Source organism: Cimex lectularius, unplaced genomic scaffold (assembly GCF_000648675.2).
Source record: "Cimex lectularius strain Harlan isolate CLEC.00 unplaced genomic scaffold, Clec_2.1 scaffold70, whole genome shotgun sequence".
Classification (NCBI taxonomy): Eukaryota; Metazoa; Arthropoda; class Insecta; order Hemiptera; family Cimicidae; genus Cimex; species Cimex lectularius.
The window spans coordinates 1,571,396-1,597,775 of record NW_019392651.1 but is presented as its reverse complement, the minus strand read 5'-3'; the positions used below and the strand labels follow the sequence as shown (position 1 = coordinate 1,597,775).

The following is a 26,380-nucleotide window of genomic DNA, read 5'->3' as shown; positions in this document are numbered from 1 at the left end:
ACTTGTCAATCGAATTAATAACACCTGGGTCCTGTTAGCGGGATTGATAAGCATCCCTTCTTGTAGACAAAGGACCCGGATTCTACCACTTAATAATTTACGCTCACTAAAGGACGTTATTTACGATTATTCACTCACGGATGGTTTTTATAATTTCCTCTTACCTTGAAGATATTTACTCGAGTGAAGAAGCCTTATAAACGAGATTTGGATCAATGGATAAATCTACCCTTTAATTTATTATTATATATTTCATATAAATTTATTACGACGATTTGAAAGTCAATATAATGAGGATAAGAGGTTTTTCACGTACTCGAATATTGTGACCATTGTACTTAACTCGTCAACGACATTCAAAAATAAACAATTCGCAACATTTCAACAACTTTTTTTCACAGATGCCAAATTGAAGTCCTATCCTGAAAACGACGAGCGTTCGACTAATTCGACCAAGTCATCAAAAGGATGTGCTTCTGGAAGAAGTTGGACATCACAACATACGAGAAACTCCCATGGAAAATGGGACAATGTTTAATTAAATGATTTCGTTTTGTTCCAAAACCTTTTTAACTTAATTATCTCGTTATTAGTAAAATTCGTGATACAGAAAAACAAAATAATGTGGTTCATTTGGCTAGAGCAAATAGTTTCTGCACTTTGACCCTTCGAGTCCTATCCTCCGCCTCTCCCTTCGTCATTTTCCACCAGTTCTGATTTTTCTACTATCTATTGGGAAAGAGAAAAACCTATTTGCTCTCCCGTAAGCACTTTTTCTGTTTCCCTTTCATTTTCTTTTGCCATTTCCCATTTTATTTTTAACTTTTTGAACTTTAGGTCGTTCTACAGCATTGCAGGGCGGCCCCAATCTTGCAAGCCGACCTCCAGTGAGTGGTTCCTTTACAGTTCACACTAAACCGTAAGTTTTTTTATTTTCATTCCTTTATTTTAAATTTTTATTTTAGTAACCAGCCCAAACACTGGTATTACTCTCATTTACTCTATAATTGGGCAACCTCGGTTCTTAATTGCATCTAATAATATTGCAGTCTGTCATAACAAATTGCTTTAGCTTCTTTTGTCTTGTAATTTTTTTTCCTGAAGCCATAATATAATAGAATAGTATCACACACTTCTTGGCTGAAATTTAGCTTCACGAACCTGTGTCCGCAAACCCTTCATTTCCGAGCTACTTTGAAAAATCGCCAAAAATGAAATTTTCGTCCGATAAGGCAGGTTTTAATCTCATTTGACTCAAAAATTAATCCTCTACAGATGTTGTTTCGAGCTGGTTTACAGTCAGCCTAACGGTTTACTAACAATTTCACGAATAAGGTAAAAAAACGTGGTTTTTCATGGGTTTTTGCCTTTCTTAGTCAAAGCCTGGAAGTTTCCAATTGGAAGGCCATTTGCTTTCACATTAGTTTTCAATTTCTTCGTCTTTCTCTGATTTATTTAAAATGGACCTAATTATTCTAGTTTCAATTTATTACTATCTAAATAGCTGCAGCCGTCTATAAGATTGTACTAAATTGATGATCGAACGATGAATTTTTATTAAGGCATTTTTATTAAATTTCTCGCGTCACTATTGGTTCAACGGCATTATCTAAACTCTTGTTTAAATAGAAATAAGGTAAAATAAGTGTTTAGACAATGTTTAAATAATATGACAAAACATCTTGACAAAATTATTTCGCTTTGTGTTGTAATAAATTTTTTTAATGAAATAAGAGACCTTCTTATTAAAATTAATGACTCGATATAGTGTGTTGTTCTTTAAGTGATTCAGACAACTTGAACAGCATATATTGAAAATATTTACTTAATACAAGTAGTAAATAACAAACAAATGAAATATCTTTTGTAGTGTATTTACAGGAATCTTGAGGAAGCCGTATGTTGGGAATTCTACTGTTACAGGTTTCGTACATACGGTATATGAGAGTGATAAATGGCAAGGTTGTTTATGTTGACATACAAATATCATGTAAGACTAATATGTATCTTCAGCCACAACTAGAGGGACGGTGTTTTAATCGAAGGTGAGAAAAATCGACTTTAGAAGATTGGAACAAGACAGCAGCAGTGGACAAAGGATTCATGTATCAGCTATCTTAATTTAATTAACTTGAGCTCAGTTTGATGAGTCAGATACCGCAGTATAGTGGGCCATTTAATCCGGACTTCAAGACTCGATTGCTAATTGCTCACAAATTGCGGAGTTTCCTGTAAAAGCATCTCTTTACAAAATGAAAGCCGGAGGCAAACATTGTCCTTAAAAAATGTAAACGGAAAGTACAGCGTCGTTTAGCATTATGGCATTGTCAATTAGCAACATCAAACATTTTTATCATTACCTAGAATTTTTCTTTTGTCAAATTCGCAGCGAAGATTTGTGATACAAAAATAATATGTACTAGTCCTTAATTAAAGAAAACAATTTCATTACTTTGAGTTGTTACTATGTATATAAAAAAATATGATAACAAATTGTGAAGATATAAAGAATCAATCAAAATGATAAATCAATAACTAACATTTCGAATATGTATTTTTGTTAACCTTAAATAAAAATAATTCTTCTCTTTTAAAGTTTGACAATAATATATGCCTCAACAATGATTTTTGTATGCCAATGATACAAATTTAACTTCAAATATTACAATTCCAAATTAACGCAATGTAAATAATTTCATTTAATTCGATATATTACTGATTCATACATGCTCAGATTTGCACATGCATGAAATTTACATATACATACATGTGTTCAGAGTTGACCGTATCACTTCTATCGTCCAAAGGTATTTCCAGCTTTTGTAATTTACAATAAATCACCGGTAGGTCTCGACAATCACCCATCACGAGGATTGGCAGTCCGGCGTCATACCTCAGTCCTATCCGCCCAGGCACCGAGGTTGGGCTCCAGAGGATATCTACAGCTATGCCATTTCAATCTCCAACGCAAGCAATTCATAAATCCAAAACTATTTACACGCTGACCCACTCTTTTAAAACTTATTATCACCTTAGTTCACTCGGTTAGTGTGGTTGAATACTCGTACTTCCTCCAATACCTAATCGATGAGGTACTCAATAATCTGCCATCGGCCCTCTCACATTACACATTCATGCTAATAAATACATTGACTCTCAACATACGCTAGTTACACAAAACTGTCAGTACTGTGTACAGGAAACCAACACTGTTTCCGCTAAGACTCGGAACAGGGGACCCAGATACTGCCATGCTAAAGCACAATTCTAATATTTGGTAGCATTCCTACACGTTCTCTATATGGAGCCAAGGAATCGCACCTTCAGTTAGGCGGGACACATTGAGCAATCTTTCTCTGCATGCCGCACACATACGCGGGCTTGTGTAAAAGTACGTTTTCTATGTTTAATCGTGTGAGAATGTCCCTTCTTCTATGAGTCAGGTTTTTGGAAGGCCACCTATAAACAGTGCTCTTAAAACGCGAGATTTCGGCAAGTTAATATTGTGCGATTACACTGTTTATTGATTACTGTGACAAAAATCAAATTGATCCTTAATGGTTAAATAGCAATAAGAAGATGCTAATGAGTTCTGATACAATTATTCTCAACTAATTCTCAAGCCTGCTAAACGATCAGTATTTTTTTTTAACAAATAAAATATACGTGATCATTGTCAATTACATGTGAACTTTGAAGGTTTAGGTGATGAATTTAATCAGTCTCAATAAAGTTTTTAATATAAACAAAGTGGGTTTTTGCCTTTCTGGTGATTTCATCTTGGTGCAAAAAAGTAACTTTTCATAATTCCTGAAATAAACAAAACTGGACGCAGAAAATTTAGTTTATCTCTATTTTAGTTTGTTAGATAAAATGTAAAAAATATCTGGCAGATTTATCGACCAACTTTACAATATTCTCTTTGGTATGACTAGTGATGTGGCCAATTAAAGATTTTCCTATTTTAAATCTTCGCAACGCTTTCGGCAATTTATTGCATCTAATTCAGGGCTGTATAAAAGGATATTTAGACTGGTAAGTTTTGGCCGTTATTGCGAATATATAAATAGGGCGTATTTCATGAAATCCTTTATTAATTTTCGCTGTAATGCCTGAAGGACTATTTCCTCTCGATGGTTCATAAATATAATGGTGTCAATATTCGTTTTATAGCTGTTTTCATCATTCGTTTATATATTTAGTTTTGTTTTCTCTTGGTCATAAACTTTAACGTTGAACGATGAATTACGTTGGTATAAGTATTGTTTATTCCGTGAAAGTAGTCTTAAATATTTTGAAAACTGTTTTATACCAGTCCAATGTGGCGTCCTGTGTTATTTTGTTTTAAAGGGGGCGAGATTGGCTTTTGAATAAACAAAATTTTGCATTTAGATGACTCTCTCACACCGTTTAGCGTTTTAGCTCAGCACTCCTTAAAGGTAAGGAAGCATAAATTAACTCTCATTATTAAACAGAACCGATAAATCTTTAACTTCTTTAACTGCTTCTAAACCGTACAATTTACTAATGAACTGAGAGAAGAAACGCTGGAACGTAAATAATAATTATGCGCTATATTGAATTAAAGTGGATTTTTTGTTTTTTAATTAAATGAATTAGTTTGTTAGTTATAGTTGCCAGTTTTCGATCGTTTAGTCTTGTTTGATTGTTGATTTTGATATTTTTTTTCGATTTCACTGCCTTCCTTGGAACCAAAGAAATTCAGTCGTTCCTTTTTACAAGTTCTCTATCCTCGCACCTCCTTCTCAAACTCTCTCTCTCGCGCTCTATTTATCTATTTACTTATCTAAATCTATCCCTCTGAACCTCTTTTGTAAATATTTGTCTTTCTTTATTTTTTCTTTGCATCTCTCCTCTTTTTTTCCTTCTTTCACATTCACTCTCTTTTTTCCTCTGTAAGCAAGCGTTCTCGAACTAATTTAACTTTGGAAGAAATTTTTACTATCTCTTTCACATACCCACCTTCTTCATTTTTCTTTTTTTCTCTGTCTTCAATATCTATGTACATCTTTAAAATAATAATGCCACGTAATTATGTTTTTAACAGAATTAGGCCTTCATTTCTTATCATTCAGTCTAATAAGACATAGTTTTAATTTGAATTTACAGCTATCATCATATAGAACTCGATATTACAGATAACATTGAATTAAACATTTATGTAGTTCGGAGATACTAAACATAGCAGTGACGACTTTGCATTTAAATTCATCGCGACGGGTTAATGCGCAAAATTTGCGTACCTCCATATAAGAGCTAGAATTAGCGGTCCAATAAATTTTTATCCAACTGCCGTCGACAATTCTACGCTGGCCATCTACGGCAATGCCGGACAACTCGGATGAAACAATGTCATTTATCAAAATAGATTTTAAAGAAATAAATTTAAATGTTAAAATGATATATTTTCCTTAAGACTGTTGTTCTAGTTTGAATCGCAAAGCTACCTGTTTACAGTTGAATTTACAATAAAATTTCCCATTGCGTTTTTATTTCTAGTACGGCACACTGTTGCTGACTCTTTCTATATTTGAAAGTATTCTTCCGTCTCTCTCTCTCTCTCTCTCTCTCTCTCCCTCTCTCTCCCTCTCTTTCTTTCCTTTTTTATTTATTTTTGTACTATCTGCCTTTCTGAATGCTTGTATTTTAGTCTCTCTCTCTTTCTAATTTTTGCGGCATCCATCTAACTTTTTCTCTTTCTTTTGGTTTGTTAATGCGAAAACAATTTGTTTCAATATGATTGCATTGCATCAGAAACGATAATGTTTGAACATGGCATCAATAAAAGATGGTTCGTTATGCCCATGAATTTGGTTATCGCTGCGTTAAAGCATTGTACCCGACGCAAATTTTTTCTTGAACAAACTTATATAGATTAATTTTTAAGAAACAATAGCATCAACTTGAACGATAATAACATTGTTAAAGTCTTGAGTGATTGTAGCAGCAGTGCGAAACTGTTTATATTTCACGTCGCTCCCGCCGCACAGTTACGTTTACACGATTTGGCACGCATTGGGGAGTGCGAGACGATGGTAGCTGCTCCAATCTCCGTATCTCCATACTTAGCCTCCGCGAACCGTCCTTCTATCGCTAAAAATGCAATACAAAACATGATTTAAAAAAATGTGGTAGCGTCAGTGAACCGGCCATCCGAGAATTTCTCACATATCAAAAAAAGTGTCCATAGGTGGCCCTTGGAGGATCTGACTCGTAGAAGAAGGGTCATACTTACCCGATTAAGGATAGTTGACACTCGGACACTCACTTTTGGGCCAAAGCCCGCATATGTGTCCGGCATGCAGAGAAAGGTTGCTCGATGTGTCCCACCTAATTGAAGGATGTAATTCCTTGACTCCATGTATAGAGCGTGTAGGAATGCCAACGAATATGAAAATTGTGCTTGAGCACGATGGCGAGTATCTGGTTCTTCGGTTCCGAAAATTGGAGGAAACAGAGTTATGGCATGGGATACTGATAGTTTTGTTCACCTAGTGTGTGTTGAGAATGAATGTATTTATTAGCGTGAATGTGTAGTGTGAAAGGCCGATGGCGGAATACTGAGTACCTTATCGATCTTAATACTTGTAAAGGGTGATGGAGAAATAACGAGTAATTTATTACCCTAACTGTGTGAATGGTATGTAAATAAGAAAGAATGTATTTAAGAGATAGTGAGAGTGTCGGTTTCAAATGAATTGATTTCGTTGGAGGCTGAAATGACTTAGCTGTTGATGTCCTCTAAGATATGGCTCGTGGCCTGCCAGTAATTTATTGTAAATAGCAAAAGTTGGAATTGCTGTGGACTGCAAGAAATGATAATCTCACATCTGCAAATGTAAGCATGTGCATACATATGTGGATTTGAGCCTATATAAATCCAAATCCCAAATCCAGTTTACTTCTACGACGGAAATGACAATGGTTGTATTTTTCAGTAGAAAATTCTTAAATTTTAAAAATAACATCGTTTAAATTTTATATTCAAACGTAGGGTTTTATTAGTTTGATTATCATAAAAATCAACGAGCATGGAATAGAAAAAAAAAACAATCTTTTTATACCATTCTATAAATATTGACGCTTTTGGAGTAGATGATATAAATTTCTGTTATTACTTTTTTACGAACATTCGAATCATATATTGGATTTTCTTCGATATTTTCAGACATGTGTTCTTCATTTTTTCACAAATAGACCGACAAAATGTTTTTAAAATAATCACGTATTTATCGTTTGTCATTTATCGTTGCGATCATTTATTAAAATTAGTCGGTCTTATTCTTAATACGTGTAAAGCAGTATTTTTACGAACACAACTTGAAGCCTAAAAGAAACAAGCCTAAGGAAATAACAATATAAACTCTATCTAATATAATATACTATCTATTAAAATTCTTTACTTTAATTTGAAACATAAAAACTATCTTAAAAATTACAGTCTCTTAGTGAGTAATCATCCCTTACATTTTAATGAAATAATATTATTTAAGAAATTTAAGGTTGTAAAGAGAGTTACAATTTATTATTCTAATAGATATCATTTGCAAAGGATCTAATATAGGAGAGGGATTCTCAGGAAACCATTAGGCTGTGGGAATGCAATAAACGCCGCCTATTTGGCTAAGGATAAAAATACGAGGCCCGGAGGGCTGACTGAATTATTTCATCCGTAAAAATCCTCCGTTTTTTCCGTGATGAGCTTTTCCACTTACGGCTATGTCTTCTTCGCCGAGGCCCGGCATCGAGAAGATCTTGAGTGAAGGGTTCTCCTTGGGGGTGTACCTGAAGAACTCGCGACCCCCTTTGTACCACTTGACCGTGTAAAGTGATTCGCCGTCTAACTGGAAGGAACAAGAAAGAACTGCATGTTGACCCAGGCGGACAGCCTCTGGCACCGTCACTTTCACATCCCTCAGTCCGGTCACACCTAAAAAATTAAACATAAACTATTGTTTGATTTCTGCGTTATTATATAATATCGGTCTTAATTTATTATATTTTTCAAATAATAACAGCATAAAGAAAAACCTGTCGGACAACTCGTGATATGCAGAATTAATTTATTAGCACGTAACTTAATCCTTAATAATTCTAAGGAGTAGATCATTTGTTATAAGTAAAAGAATTTTAAAACCATTGGAAGGTGAAATGAAAGAAAGTGGTTCCATAGAACAAAGTTAGTTTCTATATCTTTTTTTCCCTGAAGAAAAAGAGCTTTCGACCAATGAGGGTAATTTGAACGGCTCAATTGGCCACCTAAATTAATGAATTAATATTCATTTGTTTTGGAAGTTAGTAACATGTGACGATGTTAGTGAACGTAAGAAGACAGAACCAGTGAACTAGCTCTAAAACATTGACTACTATTCAATTCTATTGTTTTAAGTACGGATTTATTTCAATATTTCTTTTGGATTGTTTAATTGTATACAATCCTGTGATTAATAAAATAAATATACAAACAACTAACGTAATTTTACTAAACATTTACGTACGTATAAAAATAATTAGTATATAAAATAATTTTTATAATCTAAACGAATATTTTTCAAGTAAACTAGGTCATAAATTTTTTTTCTCGAGAAAATAATATGAAATTTCGTTTTAGCACCTCTAAAGAACCCTAAATATAAACTTTTGTTTGAATGTATATTTATTGATTTTTTGACGCCTGAAATTTTTTCGATTTTAAGAAGCCGTTCTCGGCATTTCTTATTGAAACGTCTATAATTCAAAAAGCGCTAAAATGATTTTAACGCCTAACATACCATTTGAAAGAAGAGACACGTAGTTTTAGAATGATGTACCATAAAAATCTATAGAAGATTTCTATAAGAAAATACATAAAATACAAAAATGTTTTTTATAACCAATCACCATCCTTTTTAAATATTTTTTAATCTCTAAATAACGATTTATTGACATTTAATTGTGACTAAAATTAGATTTTGAAAAAAAGTTTCATTGCTGTGAATTAAGCGCTTTGCTACCAGCGGAGAAGGAATCAGAATGTAGGGAGTGTATAGTAAAAATTAAGGGACAATGAAGAAAATGAAAGAAATAATCCTCGGTTACATATAATTGATAATTTAAATATTAATAATCCCTCCATCAATTAAACAAACAATATTAGCTATATTAAAATATTTCTTTCGTCTGCCTCCAAATCTCATTAACCTGACACCTGACTTCGCCCGCGTCGACGGGCATCCCCTACTAAGGCAATTAATATAAATACACTTACATTTTAAGTTGGGTTTTAAAGATAATTTTCCAAATGATTTAGAAACAGAAAATTAAGTAACTTTAAAAGGAGAGAAGTGTTTATTCAGTAATTATTAAATATTTATGAATTTTACATAACATAGAATAGGCTAAACCCGCACAACGTCTGTGTCATGCCGAACTGTTGATCCATTTGATTTATTTTTTAATTATTTTATTTGAGCCCTTACTTACTAGTACATTTAAAATGTGATCACAAATCGTTTTTCACACGATCATAGCACTGACGTTAATACCAGCGCTGCAATCGGAAGACATATGCCAAGAAAAACCAGCCAATGCTGGCAATGTATGTGAGGGGTTCTGCGGCTATAAGGTTTTGAGGCCGTTGTCGATTAAGGCGACGTGTAGACATGGTAGGATTAGAAAGAATCGAGATATTAGGGTAGAAATATTTTGAATCGGGAATAGGATCAGTTTGTTTACAAAAGGAATTGGTTGTGGATAGTGAGGTTACTGTAGTAGGGAGGTTTGACGATTTGTATGAGGACTTTTGATTGAACGGAAGACATGTGCTGGATGTTAGATGGCTTGGCAGAACCCCGCAGTTCAACTTTTTTATGTCTAAAGTGGTCGCAGTGAAGTGTTGACGGTGCTAGAGGTCTTCGTAGTTGTCTATATCTTCTGTTAAGTTGTTGTCTCCTAAGTCTTGTGTGGAGATTCCAGGTCAGTTTGCTGCCTACGTATAATCCTAAGTATTTGACTTGAACGAACATCGGTATGACTTTGTGGAGAGCAAGGATGTTTTGAATATTCTAATACCTGAGAGTGCAGCCCTTTGTGTTCCGGTGCCCCGATTAACTCGATTTATTAAGAATTCCCTTAAGTTTATTTATAATTAACACGTTGTTATTAGAAAAGTGGAGGGTATTTATGGAATTAATTATTCTCCCTTGTTAACAGGAACGCCTTACGTTTGTAAGCAAGCGAATGCCAGAAGATATTTTGACGTTGATCAGTGCAGTTAGTAGTAGTAGTAGATAAGTAATTAGTAACAGTAAAAAATATTCATTCGGAATTCTTCAGAAATGGTTAAAACGTAGATTTGACCTCATTGTCGTGATTATAGCATTATAAAACCCGTAGATACCGACTTTCGCGGAAATCGGTGTAAATTAATTTTTTGACTGATAATTTCTTCTCGCACGACCTTCTGCGTGACTGAAATTCTTAGTGCAAGCTCTAGCAACATTTTTCTCAAAAGCTAGTTGACCGATTTTTATGGTTGATAATTCGTATTAAAGAAACTGTCAAATACATTTTACAACTGTAATTAAAATCGGACTATTATTTTAAAAAAAACGACGTTTTTTTGACCAAATTATTTTCTTATTTTATGTATTTTCTTATTGAAATCTTTTATATATTTTTATGATACATATCTCTTTGTCAATAGAAAAAGGATCATTTTTCTTCTTTTAAATGGTATGTTTGACTTTAAAATCCTTTTAACCATTTTTGAATTATAGACGTTTCGATCAGATATTCTGAGAACTTCTTAAAAACGGAAAAATTTTAGTAGTCAAAAAGTTGATAAATTAAAAATTAAAAAAAAATGTGTATTTAGCGGTCTTTAGAGTGTTTTAATTATAAAAGTAACAAAATATCTTAAACTGCCAAATATCGATATTAATTAAACATAACTCTTTTTCTATAGATCTTATCGATTTATTGTACTTATCTACTTATTGAATCGTATGCAGTTAGACTCCAGTGACCTTGCTGTTTTCTCATAGATTTTGTCAATAAACATCTATTATATTTTTTCCACTTACTGCTGCTTGATAGTCAGGACGAGAAAACTCAAACAAATGTCTCATTATTTACAGTAAAAGAAGAAGGTAATGTTAATGAGCATGTGATTTTCAAAGACAACGATCTTTTTCACTGAACATTTCTAATAAGTAGATAACCTTTGACTTTTGCTTGGCTTAAAGTATAAAGAGGTTATTTTATGCTCGTTTATTTAAAAAATTTAAAAACTCTCCACGCAATTGTATAGAAATAATAGAACACGGTTTAATTAACAGTTTGACGACGATTAATTGATTATTAAAATTTTCTAAATAATAATGGTATCATGACTATGACATTATTTTCTCATTTTTGGAGTCAACTTTATTTCCTTTATATTTGTTTTTAAATATTTGAATTTTTCATTATATTCAAAGATATTAATTAATGTATTGGTAATTAAGTACAATACGCTTTTAGTAGTAATTAGTAACAAACTAAAGCTGCAAAAAGGCAATTTTTTTAAAATTTAAGAACTCGTAAATAATTTTCAAAACAGTAATAGTATATTTGTCCATTTCGCTGTATGTATAGTAAAACATATTGTAATGTATTACATTTATTACAAAATATTTTATAGTAATTTTATTATAGAAAGTTTACAAAACTGATGATTATTGATAAGTAAACTAATATTGATAGGTCGCAAGGAGTTATAAAACATATAAAATAAATCATACCATTATTGATCATGTTCTAAATTTAATTTGATTTTATATGAAATATTGAATTACTGAAATCTTTGCGGCCTCGTAAACTGTTAAGAGCGGTTTGATTAGAATTGATCATGTCTATTCTCGCAATTGCTGTTTTCAAAGTTGATATTGCGTTTTAAGTGAGTTCAAAGGGACTCACTATCTCACTGGTTGCCCCAACGAATTTTTTGTACAAACGAAAATAAAACTATTTCAACTGAAGTAGGTAAAGGCCGCAAAACCCTCAGGTGAAAAATAAAATTGTTTAGCGGACCACAATCGACAACGGGCGAGCGAGAACAGGCGGACCATAGGTGATCAATCAACGTCAACTATAAATTGTTATCTGCCCCAAACAAGGAATTGATTTTTTAACTAATCTTGAGAAAGGAATAGCAAAGTCAGAATACAAGATTGCAAAATCATGTCACAATTATGTAAAATATGATTAAGTAATTAAAATTTTATACAAAAGAAAACCAGTAAAAATGGTTTTGATGTATAATTTTATTAAAAATCCTAAATATTATTTTCAATTAATGTAACAGTCGACCATTGATACACTGAATAAAGGCACAATTTTTATAAAATATTTTTTTATAAAAGTGACCTAAAAATATCGTAGAATAATATACAAAAAATGAAAAACTGCTCTTTGAAAAGATTGCTCTTTTTTATTGATGATAAATGCCTGGAAACATTCCTAGGCTTTGAAGCTAAAATACTAAAACGACTTTGACAAGTAAATGCTTTTATTTTTCAATATTTTCTTACAATACCCAATTTTTAGTTACAATATGTAATTTGATAAAAGCGTTTACAACTACTTACATATTTACATTAAAAGGAACAAATAATCAGTATTATTCTCCCACTTTTCTTCCCTAAATAAACTTCACTGTCTACTTCCCAGAAAGGAGGTCGCGGAGCCATTTCCTCTTGAGACGCCTTACGGAATATGGGAAATTATTGTGGAACTGGATAAAGTTTTGGGGAATTATGTTTTGGATAAATGGGATTTTAAGGTCGTTGTGGATGGTAGTATGGTGACTTAATACGGAGCGTTTATTTTTGATCGAGGACGTTAGACTAGAAGGATTGGAGACGTTGGATATCGAAAGGCTTAGCTTCTCTCCACAGTTCTATTCCTTATGTCCAAATCGGTCGTTGTAGCGTTGTTTAAAGTTTGCTATGGACTTGTCGTTTTAGTCGGACGTGCTGATCCCACGTTAAGGGTGAGCCTAGCTGGATACGAAGGCAACGAACGCATTCAGATTTGGGGTTAGAAACATTGTTATAGTATACTGCGAGAGGAGATTTTCTTCGGAGTGAAATGTGACATGGACGCACTTGCTTCCATTTTTTTAAATTTTCCATTACCTGGTCCAATCTGTTATATACGTGATATGTTCTCGCAGATCTTCCGAAACAACCGCAGAATCGGGGTTAGAGGATAGTGCGGCTGTGTCATCGGCAAAAGATTCAAGGAGGGTGGTAAGTTTGAGGATTCGTTCCAGCGCACGGCCCCTGCGGTACTTCCGCGGCCAGAGAGCAGTTATTGGGAGTAATATAAAGAAAGAACTGCTCTGTTAGGTAAGAGCGGAGAATTGAGTAGAGGTTATTTGGAAGGACAGGTTTTAATTTGTACAGGAGACCCTTGCGCCACACGCGGCCAAATGTTTGTGCATCAAAAAAGTCTCCCACATTCTTTGTCCTCGAGTGGCAGAACTGTGGAATGGTGGGGGCGATAGCCGAACTGACGATCAGGGAGAAGGTAAGAAAGTTTTAATTTTGGCAATAGTCTTTTAAGGAGAATTTTTTTAAATATTTTGATCATAATGAGAAGTTAATAGGACGATATGATAGGCTTTTTGAACTAGTTTGCTAGGCTTCGAGAAGAGGATTATGTTCGAATATTTCCAAAGTAAGGGAAAATCAGTATTGCGGAATATACAATTGTAGAGGTATGTGTGGGAGTTGTTTCAGAATTTGGGATGTAATTAGATCAAAACCATGAGCTTTGCGGTTCGGTAAGCGAGATAGATATATTTGACCTCATCATGAGTGACGGCTTTTGGAGGAAGGGGTCATGGGGAGAGGAGATAAAAGGTATTCATCAATATCAGTTTCAAAACATTACCAGGCTCTGAATGAAGAGTTAGGCTTTCACGGCGATGTCGAGCAAATGTATCGGTTTTTTCTTGGGCAGACTTAGCCCATCTGAGGACGATGAGGGTAACAGATAGGATCAGATGTTTCAGGATACTTCTCGTGGTTGTCCAGAGAAATTTAAATATTTATTTACAATTAAAAAAGTTTAAATAAATGTATTGAATTTACTTAATCATTTAATTAATCCGTTTGTGCATGCCTTAGTCTGACTTATCTCGTTGAAAGCTCATGTACTTAATGTTTTACATCGTTTATTTAAAAAATTATGTGTCGAGGGTTTGAATGATAATTAAAAATATATTTCAAAAAATGAATATAAAGTGCGTCAAGTTGAGTAAATCTTCTTTTAAGACAGCATGAATTATTTAATCTTACTTAATTTGTTACATAATTATTTTATATATTTTTAGAGGAAAGAATTATAAAATAATATTAGAGACAAGCAGAGTTTAAAATGAATGATATAATTTTGTTACGAATTTATTTATTAGTCAATATGTAATGATATATTATTATAAAAACGGCTGTTAGAAGTAAGAGTTAAATGCCTGGTTTCAATGTCATTACATTAAACACGTTTAAAAAGCCGTTGTTAGGCAATAATGATTAAATTATTTGATATACGCTACAAGTACGAAAGAGTTTTAATTGTACATTAATGAAAATGTCATCAATATGCAAACGATATCGGAATTTGTAACTTACTCACCCATTAAAATCCTTTGCCTTATCTACATAGTTTTACTTACGCTTTTCAAAAAGAGCGAACATTTTATCGGAACGTGAGTTTTCTACTTTAGGAATGAACGCTATTAGGCGTGATATTGTTTCAGAGTAACTATTTGCAGTGCCATTCCGAAATGAGTACAAAGTAGTATTGGTGATGTATAGTGCTGTAAGTTCAATTGATCACGACAAAGCTAAATGCCTAAACACCTTTAACTGGCTGCAGCGGGGATCGGCGGACCGGTTAAACGGAAACGGCCAATTCATCAAGCATCTCTTCATCTTCTTTTCGTTTCGCTGACTTTCCCAAGGAATCATATTTAATTAATTGTTCTACACAATTTATTGCTCATCTCTCACTACATCTCAACACATCAACTGTTATTACAATTCAACGGAAAAAACCATAATAACCTTACATACACTCTGATCATAAGTACGTTCCAATCCTGGCCCAGTTCCACTACAATAGATTCCATTCAAAACTTCTTTCATTTCGATCGATTAATTTATAACCTAAGCTGTACAACTTTTCTTTCTAAGTGCACCTGTAATAGGTGTATGTACATGTATAATATAACGTGGCATGATTGGGGCCGACAAACAAATGATGTCATAGCGGCTCTTTGCGTGTTTGTACTTCTTTTCCTGGTCTTTAACGAGTAGTTTTTTATATCTGCAGCCATTTGAGTTTCGATCTGTTTTCTATACATAATTCCATATCCAGAGTGCTCGATATTCCTTGGTTGAACCCTACCGAGGTTGTAAAACATTGCTTGGGTCTCTCATCGATTATAAGTATCATAATCAAGGCAACTATCAATGGATATGTAGGTAAATTTTGTACATTTCATTTTTTTAAGCATGCTACAATTCGTATGCGGTTGTAAAATAGATAAATGAAAGAGAAAAAATATTTATTTGGGATACTAAATATAGTGTAATTTTTTAAACAAATATGTGTTAATTACTCACTGTACATATATCTTCTTGTCACATGGATAAAAAAATCTCAATGGTAAAGGATAGTCAGTTATGGTAAAGGATGGTTCTTACTCACATGTTGTTTACTACTGTTTACAACAGGCTTGTTTGGTTAGTTGTAAACACAACCTGTGATTAAGAACCACCTTTTACAAAAATTGAATCGACTAACTCACCCCACTTTTATTATTTTTAGGATATTATTTAGGATATACCTATATTATTTATTTTAGATTTGAATGAATTTTCATTTAATATATACCATATGCCATGCCAACCAAAGTAATGTTTCGACTGAAAAATAAAGTTTATATAATGTAGTCATTACCTAACATAACACAGTAGGCGACATGGAGAAATCTCACAATAAAATTTATGATATATAATTGAAAAATAAGTATTGAAATATGAATGATTTGGGAAGATGAAAGGATTCTTCTGGTTTTGAGATACAATATAGAGCTGGATTTATAGAGCTAATGTTTACATGCAAAGAAGAAAAGGGTGAAGCTTATAGTTAAATATATTAACATAGTTTTTAAAGAAAGTTCAGAATCCGAATCTATTCAGAAAGAGTTTACCTCGAGGCCACGGCACCTTCATTACACTTTCAAATGTAACTGACGTCCGTAATCTGCCTACTAGGTATAAAGGCTTCATTCCGGGCTTTTATTCTCTCTCTCACTCTCGGTCACACCGGAGCTTCCCGATGCACTTTCTTCTGCTCGTTTGTTTACACTGAAGCCCAGACTAAGCCTATTTAGAAAGCTTTCTCGTTGCCGTTCGCAAATTGTGTTTGACTACGTTTGTAGTGCTGATCCCGGTTTCAAAGCACGTTGTGCGAATCCGGACAGTCGTGCTGGCAGAAACGCAAAAAGCCAAAAACAAATACAATACAATATTTATTTGAAACTTTAGGTTCATTAACTATTACTCAATGATGAATGGATTTTCAGTACATTTTAACAGTAAAAATATATATAGACATATTACAAAATATTCCCAATCTACATAATCTCTCTTAAGCAATAAGAATGAGTATAATTCAATTGAAGGTTCATTTGTATCTACAAAATGTTTGTTACAATCTAATTTTATTGCCAACTGAGTGCAAAACTTTGAGACATCGAGAAAATCGGTCAATACGCTGCCGCTGTTTCTCTATGAAAAGAGACAAATAAAGATTGTATTAAGAATGAAAAATAGGATATTCAAAGCCAAAAACCAAAGCTGTTTCTATGCTAAGTCTCTCGGGAAAGGCTTGTCTCTTGCGACAGAAAACTGACGGGACATTTGCCCTGGTACTCAGCTGTCAGGATGGTTAGGGACTCCGGTAAGACCTCCCACAGGTGTTTCTGTGTAAATTTATTCATTTCTTGCCTTTTTAATTATTTCCACTTTTGTCCGTCCTGTTAACAACCTCTGATAGTTTATCCCAAGAGCCTACTGAAAGTCTCATGACTGAGTAATGAGTATTTTTAATACATTACATGTTACATTAATATAAATTGATCTCTGGTTCTTGTCTACTTGACATAGAACAAATATCAAATAAATAAAACAAATAATACTCAAATATTAAAAATTAAAAATATTAAAACGTTAAATATTTGAAAAGAACAGCATACATCGTTAGTTTCTGTAATAGCTCAACTGTGAAAAAAATTACAATTTTTTTACAAAAAAGCAACATCGATATAATTAAAAACCTTAAACGACGTGAACTATGTAGTTTGAAGGTCTTATCTAAAAAATGTTCTAGCTTTGTTCCCACAAAAAATCTTATTTTTTCCAAAACCTAATTAGTTCTAAAGTATTAAATTTTTATAATGAGATTACAAATAAATGTAATATTATATGATTTTAGGTTCTGCCGTTATTAAGGTGATTTCTTGTGAAGCGTATCACATTTTTTTCTTCTCCTTTCCTAACCATAGAAATCACTAACTAAAAATAATTGGTAAGGATTAAAGTTGGAACATAAGTTTCCTGTAAGCCTGTTGAAGCCGTTCAAACTGAGGGTTCAGAACATTTGTAAAGTCCCTAGAGTGCATTTGTGGAGTCTCAGGAGCACATTTATTCACTTACTAGGTGGATCGAATATAATTTACAGCACAAAGTTTTATGCACTGAACGAAAGACTCTTTCAAAATGTAACATCCTTCCTCATTATTTGTACCGTTTCAGAAACTACGTATCTCCAAGGCATTTTTATATTTAGGCTGACAAAAAGATTTACTAACTATTCAATATTAAATTAGGCGTTAAACTGGAGTAAAGACAACAAACACAAACGGAAAACTTTAAAAAGTGACAAGTCTAAACAAGAACGACATAAGTAAAAGGTGTTACTCAAATCCCACGATTTATTTCAGTAATTAAAAAGAATTTTGGATTTAAAAAATATTTATAGTTGAAAAACAACTTTAAACTTGTGAAAATTAATTTTCCCCTTAAACTCCATATGAGGTTTACAGCACTGTAAAATGTTGCTTTCTTAAACGTATTTTTAATCAAAATGAAAATGGGGCCAATAGGGTAAAAGTTTTGTAGTTTTTAGTGGTATTATTTATGAAAGTCAATTTTGAAATAATATTTGTAAGATATTAATATTTTCTTTGGTGATTGATCAGCCTTCTCAGTTTAAATATACTTTTTTCTTTCCAAAAGGTAGATTGGGGATGAGACCAGGAAGACAGAAACAACATTTATTTTCTTGTCGAGCTTTCGGAAGAATATATAGCCTTCATCAGGACGCTGTATTAACAAATTAACATAAGTAAATTTTCAAATATACAATTTTTAAATTTTCCTTAATTACTAACTCGAAAAAAATCGTTATACTATATGAACAGGGACATGTGTGGATAACGGATAGCCGGTAGAGCCCACCTTCGATAAACGAAGGTAATAAATATTCCTAACGCGACAGTATTGCCAACGGTCAATCTTCAATCTATAAAAAATTCCCTAACATTTTGGTTTCAAATATCACAAATTATACAATTAAAAGAAACTAAATTAATTTGAAACAATTCTAAAATAAATTAATTATCACATATAAACATTCAGGTACATATTATACTATTAAAGCTATTGGTTAAGGATAAAACTATAAATTATACTTAGGTTTGATATATCTGTTCTAAGGTTACACGAATTACCATCTTTATGAATGTATAGCATCTCTTTAATCAATCTTCTACCTAAAAATTTTTCTTTATCCATAACAGAAACATTGTTAAAATCAAACGTGTGGTTATATTTTTGACTGTGTTGGGAAAGCGCAGACCCTTGCTTATTTACAACTCTAACGTCGTAGGCGTGTTGTCTACATCTATTTTTCAATAATTGTTTAGTTTGACCATAATACACAGCACTATATTCGTTACAACACAATGTATACACAACATTGCTACACAGTTGATTTTGAAAAAAATATATTTCCCGAATTGTTCTTATATTTTAAGGCTATCACAGTCGGTATATCACAGTTTGCAGTTCTACTTCTGACCATGGCAGAGAGCTTGTTAGTAATGCCCTTCACATATGTAATACCTCTGTATAATTTAACGGTATTGTTAACAGGTACTACAATTTCATTACTTACATTCTTATATGTTAAAATTCTATCATTAATTAATTTATTTACAAGAGAGGTAGGATATTGATTTTTCATAGATTGATTTCGCTTTCCCAACACAGTCAAAAATATAACCACCGTTTGATTTTAACAATGTTTCTGTTATGGATAAAGAAAAATTTTTAGGTAGAAGATTGATTTAAGAGACATTCATAAAGATGGTAATTCGTGTAACCTTAGAATTATCGAGCTCCCAAGGAAGTCGCGAAATGCGATGCTTTTGGTTTTACATCCTCATTCTAATTGTTCAATAATCTTTAAAAATTAATAATTCCTTAGTTACACCACTAACGAGATATACAAAACATAGTCTTGTCACGATGTTTTGAAATAATCAAACATTTATTGAATCCTATGTGGATTTACCGAAAGTTCTATATAAAAAACAAAAATACTATTACAATAAAAACATGATATAATTAAATCTCATTTTTCTGATGAACAATTTTTAAAAACAAGTTATTCTTCATGTAATGTGTTTTTTTCTTAAAAAAATAGTCTTCCTGACCACACGTACATTCTGGCAGTGGATGCACCTCGGGGTCACTAATGACATTAGAAATAATCTAGTATTTCTTCTTAAAAAAGTCTTCTCTTCTCCCGACATCAATATAAGTTATGTGCGAGATTTAGACGAAAGACTTTAAAAAAAAAGAATCTTTATTGCCAAATAATACACAACGGTTACAGAGAATAACTTTCCTATTCACGGTACAGATTATTCTATAACAATTAAATATTCGGATCTTTACTGTCCGTTAACTGTCCTGTAATTGACTACAAATAAGAAGCTTATCTAATGGGAACAATTGAAAGAAGGGGCAATTGTTGAGTTTCCTAAGCACTGAGATAAGTATTGTTTAAAAGAAATCTCGTTATTAAAACTGAGACGTAACTTATATCTAACAAAATCGCATTATGGAACTAACCTTACAATACCCCAATACGCAACTTCAACAATACAGACAAAGTGAAGAAATATACAAAAACAGAACAAATTAAACACAAAGAAACGTATGAACATAAAATTAGAGTTATTCCTTAATGATGCTGAAAGAGAACGTAAACACCGAAACCCTGATTTTCTTTCATAGACATATAAAAGGAACTCGTATAAATAAACTGCACTAGTCTACAAGGAAAGAAATAAGACAGGGTACACAAAGGGTATATCGAAATCTTTGAACGCGTTCACTTCTGAAAATATCCTGAAAATGCTGGTTCATTAAATGACTTACTAGCCCTGAGGTATGGACATGGGTTTTCTCTTAATCCCATCCCTCATTAAATTCAAACGAGACGAAATTCTGTCTGGTAAGATTGCAGCCTTTGCGTTTGTTAGATATGATTCAGATTTCTAAAGGACAGTTTGAACACAAAATGATTATTTATATGAAAAGAAACTCGGAAAAGTTCATGATTTTATCGTTGTTCTGTCGTGAATGTAAAAAAGGGCCTCTCTGCCCAAAGTTTCTTTTTGGTCATATCGTAGCGGTTATCTATGAAAATTTGGTTTCCGTTCTTCATGCAAAACAGAACCGTATTCAGGTCGAGTTTATAAACATATAATTAACAGATAAAGATAAACAACAATGGCCGGACTTTTTTGTTGAAAACATGTGCAGATGTCATTTTCACGGTACAATTGTATTGTTATTGTTGTTGGGCTTTGAACTGTTCATAATCCCATGTAATCTAAATCTTCCTAACATTAAACACTTAAACACACGCGCACGCGCGCGAACACACATACACACACATATATATACATTGTATCTAACCATAATACTTTTCAGTCATTATACTCTCAGTTATATACAGTAAGTACCGTTTCATTAATTTACAATGTATGAATCAAATAGTAGATAATGAGGTTTTTCAAATTCCAACACCAAACTATTCCATATCAAACGTTATTTGATTTTCTATCAAAACTGAAAATAATAAAGTGAAGTTTTTATATCGAAGTCAACTTTAAAAGCAGATTTCCATTATTTTTCAAGTGGATTCCCAGGGAAATATGGCATGCCGATTCCCATGGCGGCACAAATCACTGTCTCAATTATAACGAGTTCTGAATATTTATGCTCTACTTGGGAGTTGGAAACAGTGTGTTTTGCCATGTGATACGACACAGATCTGTTACTTTGGAAAAAATATAACCCAATTTATATGATTTCTAGTCTTCTGAAGAAAAAATTAACTGCACTCTTCAGTAAGGGCATTGCAGTTATGGCAAATAGTGAAATAGAAAAAAGCTAAAATTAAATGCTTACAATTCGCTACGCCTGGAAAGTGGCCCTTAGACAAATTCAAGGAGCATTTGATCAATTTTCTATTATTCTATTTGTTATCCATACATACAAGAACACACATAGAGTAAATAAAACTTGCTATTTACTGCGTTAAGATTTTGCGTCAATTAATCCTACCACAAACGTTTTAAATATTTTTTATTTATTACAGAAAGTTGAGAAAGTGTAATTGAACAAATATTCATCACACACATCAAAGAATCAAAGAACGTCTTTAATTAGTATGATGTCTTTGTGCTGAGGACTACTAATTAAATCAAGTGGAAGTACAAGTAATTAATTTAATTATGTTATAAACGAAAATACATATAATATAGTTCATATCAAATTTGCCGAAATTATAATGAATAAAAACAAGATTGTTGATACGAATGTGACCATTTTAGAAGAAATGGAATCGTTAAAAATAAGACATGTAACATAAACGTTATTTATTGTAAATGTATAAATTTTGCTCAGTAAATTCCTTATCAAATATCGTGTTTTTCAAAATATGATTTATTATAACGAATTTTTTTATAAGAAACATCGGCGATCTGTGATCAGGATATTGATTTGAGAATATTTACGTTATCTTGACAACAATATTTGGCGAATCACTGGATTTTTGAGTATATACAACTTTGCTCATTCTAGATGATTTCTTATGTTTTACCGAAATGATCTCAGATCATCACACGAATCTCATAAAACATACTGACAAAGGTTACAATAATTAACGGAATTTGTTGACTTTGACCTCAATTCCTCAACTCTGTTCTAAACTGCTTCTTAATTTCCTATATCTGTATATCTGTTTTTGTATCTTTCATACCATCAGCGAGAATATATATATATATATATATATATATATATATAGAGAGAGAGAGAGAGAGAGAAAGAGAGAGAGAGAGAGAGAGAGAGAGCGAGGGACGTACATCTCGGAGCGTCGTTCATTATTCCACCAAAAGAGGTGTCATCTAGCCTCACTTCATAAAAATCTAACACAGACTAGTTCACTCGTCTCCATTATTGCAATCACCAACTGCCACATTCAGAAATTGAACTTCTAACTCATCACTGGGCACAGACCATTACACAACTCTAAACTCTGACTAGTGACCAACTTACCAGTGTAACTCAACCTCACTCAACTACTCACTGGAAGTCACTAACTTTTTGGTATCACCATGGAGGGGATACTCAAGCGTCTAAGAAAGACACGAAATATGTTGCTTATATAAATAATATATGCAGGGTGTATCAACTTCTATAGTCTACCAATTTAATTCGGAAACGATTACCTTTAACATAAAATGGTCTTGTACGAACCCCAAGGTAATTTTGACTAGGTCGCGTGTTGGTACAAATTTAACATAACTTTCTCATCAAGCTGGGAAATGAACAAGTGAGAACATACTTTTTCTTGCAAAAAAAAAAAAAAACAAACAAACATCGGGCATAACTCAGAAATGGTCGATCCTATCAAAATTTTCCTTTCAGTAAAATTGGCACGAAATAAGCTCTAGAATCGAACTGTACAATAAGTAAAAGCAGTAAAATAAGCATGTTGTAATTTATATAATGTTATAAATTCACACAATTGTTTGAAATAAACAACAAAATACGAGTGCCAGTTTTTGTCCTTGAGTGCCACCCATCTATCTCTTTCCCTCACTAACTAATTCTTTAGTTTAGTTATAAAGTATTAGTTATTTTGGAATTTACCCTCTCTCTCTCTCTCTCTCTCTCTCTCTCTCTCTTTCTTTCTGTCTTTCTTTGTATCCCGCTCCCTCTTTTTCACGCTTTCTTTTTCACTGACTCAATGTTGAAATTACAAAACGATCTAAATTCACTGCTTAAATGGCGGGTAATCAGAAAGATGAACTGTTGACAAGGAAAACGTATTTATTCTAAATAAAATTATTGTTTATTTATTTGTTGGTAACGTAAAATGGATGACACGTTTAATATATTTTCCATGTACTTATTTAGTGCAGATGTCGGCAGGTATCTACCTTTCTAACTGGGAAGATTTCTCTCTCTGAATTAATTTTTATTATGATGCCGAAAACGGAATACATGACAATTAAAAAAAGTGATGAGGGCAGGAAGTTTGCGTAAGTACTGTTTCTGACTGGGATGATTAACGGCTGTGCGAATTGCTAGTTGTGTTGGTTCTTTGAACTATCACTTTGGCGAGGTGCAAACCGCAAAGCACTGGCAGTAACGGATTGTCTCATCCAATTTCTGATGAGCATATCCCAGGTGTTAAATCTGTTAATTTTCTCCTAATTTCTGACGGGCGGGGTTCCACATATGTTTTTCGATTTGGCGGTGGAAACCATTTCCCAACGTAATAAAGTTTTTTTTAAATTGGTTTGCTGGCGTTTCCGAAAAATAAAGGTGCTGGCCTTAAGTTAAATAAAGGAGTAATTTGTAATTTTGGACTGTAGCAAGAATTGACGAAGTTTTATTTTATACTTGTTTTGTCCGAACTGTAGAAATTTTGTCAAATTTGGTTGTCAACATTCAAATTAAAAATAAATTATGAATCACAATATAAATGTAATATTAAAAACAAAATTTAGATATATAAGATTGGAACAAGGTAAGCATGATCTTATGCTACCTTGTAGTAAACTACTTTTTTACACATTTACTCAAATAATTTGGCATTTTATTTCGTTAATGTTATGCGGTCTCGCTTATTTTACGGGTTAAGGGCCGATCTCGGTAGCCGGTCGATCCCTTTCCCGTTATTGCTACTAAAGGGAAGACTGACGGAGAAAGGGAAAGGCGAAGGGGAGAAGTTACTACTCATCACAAAAGGAGCGGCATCGATATATTTTCTATGGGTTGCTGGGACTGATCGGGCGTCTTACGCTCTTTATCAGCCCTGTCGAAAGATGATGATGATGATGATCGCGTTGTAGAAGCTCGCCGTTATCAATCCTCCCCTATGATAAAAAAGAATGGATAAGCCGGAACCGTCGAAAACAAATAAAGCGATATTTGAGCGAGTCGAGATTTTCGGCCGAGCGATTCCGCTCCTTCCCGCACCTCGCACCTTCTTCAAAACAATCGATCATTTCCTTCACCAAAGGTAGAATATTTTTTCCTTTCTAAGTAAATAACATGTATCAACAAAATAGAATGATTTTATTTTCACAAAGCACGCAATTCAGTTAGTAAGGTAGATAAAATGTCCTTACATGTTAAATTTTTTAACGGTTAGAGTTTTATTTGCAGTTTAAAATCTCTTTGATCCTGAATGTTTTTTTTTATATCAAACGTGCCGCTAAAAATTCGATATGTTTGGCATTATAAAATCAAAGCCAAAACTGGAAACTTGTAGTTTTTTGTTTATTTTCCATAATAATAGATATAAAGTTTAATGTTGACTTAAAACGTAGCACAAAATTCATAACTTTTAGAGTGTAATCCTTTTACACTCTATGGACTTAAAATAAAGAAAATAAGTTCAATTGCTTCTTGTTCAGAGCTAACGTGTCGAGTGAATTGAATCTCACCCAGTCATATGTTTTGGCCGAGACGAAATGTTTTTACGAAAAATATCACTGCTTGCATTCGACTTGATATCGATTTTATGAGGTTTGAATGCAGTGCTCTGGAATATTTCCATGCACCTCCAACAGCGCCATTCTTAATTCCTGCAAATTCTCTACATCACTGGGAGACTTTGTAATCTGTTCACTTCAAAGATAGAAGCCCGTTCGTAGTAGTCACCTACGATCCTAGCATAAAAATAAAACAGTCGCCAATTAGTGACATAGAACCAACAACTTCTTGTGATAACACATCTTCAATGCATTAAGCAGATGTCAGGGTACCCTCGATGAAGTTCAAGTTTATAGGTCCAACCGTAGAAATGCCTGCCCAAACCACCACCACCTGCATAGCTTCTCGGGAGAGAAAATAATGCGGGGATACATTGCTCTCCAGTTCTTCTCTAATCTATCTCTCGGCCGTAAGAAGACCTCAAACAAAACTTTAACTCATCCGAAAACAAGAATTTATTCCAATCTAGCTCTGACCATCTGATGTGATTTCTTGCAAAACCAAGCTGTTCTGTGCCTTGTCAGAAGTTGACCAAATTCATGCCTTCTCGCACGGAATCCGGCTTCTGAAAGTGTTCGCCTTACAGTGCGTAAACTGACATTAATATTTCTAACATGTTGAAGTCGTTGCCTGATCACAACAGCGATAGAATGTCGATTATGGAGTGCATGCGAAACAATGAAACGGTTATCTTTCTTAGATGAGACACGATGGTGACCTGATCCATGCCTTCTTAAGTAACCCCCAGAATCTTGGTAGCGATGGAAGACCCTTTGGACAGTTGTTCTGGGATAGTTCCTACTCACAATAAGTTGTTTTCCAACGATCCGGATTTCGAGCTCTTGGCTCATCGTCAGGTTGTAGAAATCCTTCAAACTGACGATGAGCTAAGGGCTCGAAATCCGAATCGTTGGAAAACAACTTATTGCGAGTAGGAACTATCTTTTTTAAAAAAGGATTGAACACCACACTCATTCCATCATTCACCATTTCTGTTGTTATGGGATGTTAAGCACTCTAACCACATACTCTTGACTTCTTCCATATTTCAACAATGCTATGATTCTAGTTGTTTATGTATCAGTTAAAACCATCACTCAAACAAATTCGAAACTTAAAAATGGTACACCTTAAAAAACATCAAACGCCGGAACGTTAGTAAAAAGCTTTACAGAATGAAA

The 26,380-nt window shown here is 33.3% G+C and overlaps 1 protein-coding gene across 1 annotated transcript in view; it reads right to left on the bottom strand.

Annotated features, from left to right (window-relative positions):
* The window catches only part of LOC106667703, a 147,099-nt gene that overhangs the window by 29,881 nt on the left and 90,838 nt on the right, over positions 1-26,380 (bottom strand). Inside the window, exon 2 of the mRNA XM_014395818.2 lies at positions 7,737-7,951. Within this exon, the coding sequence (XP_014251304.1) occupies positions 7,737-7,951 (215 nt within the window). The remainder of the gene's footprint in view (positions 1-7,736; positions 7,952-26,380) is intronic.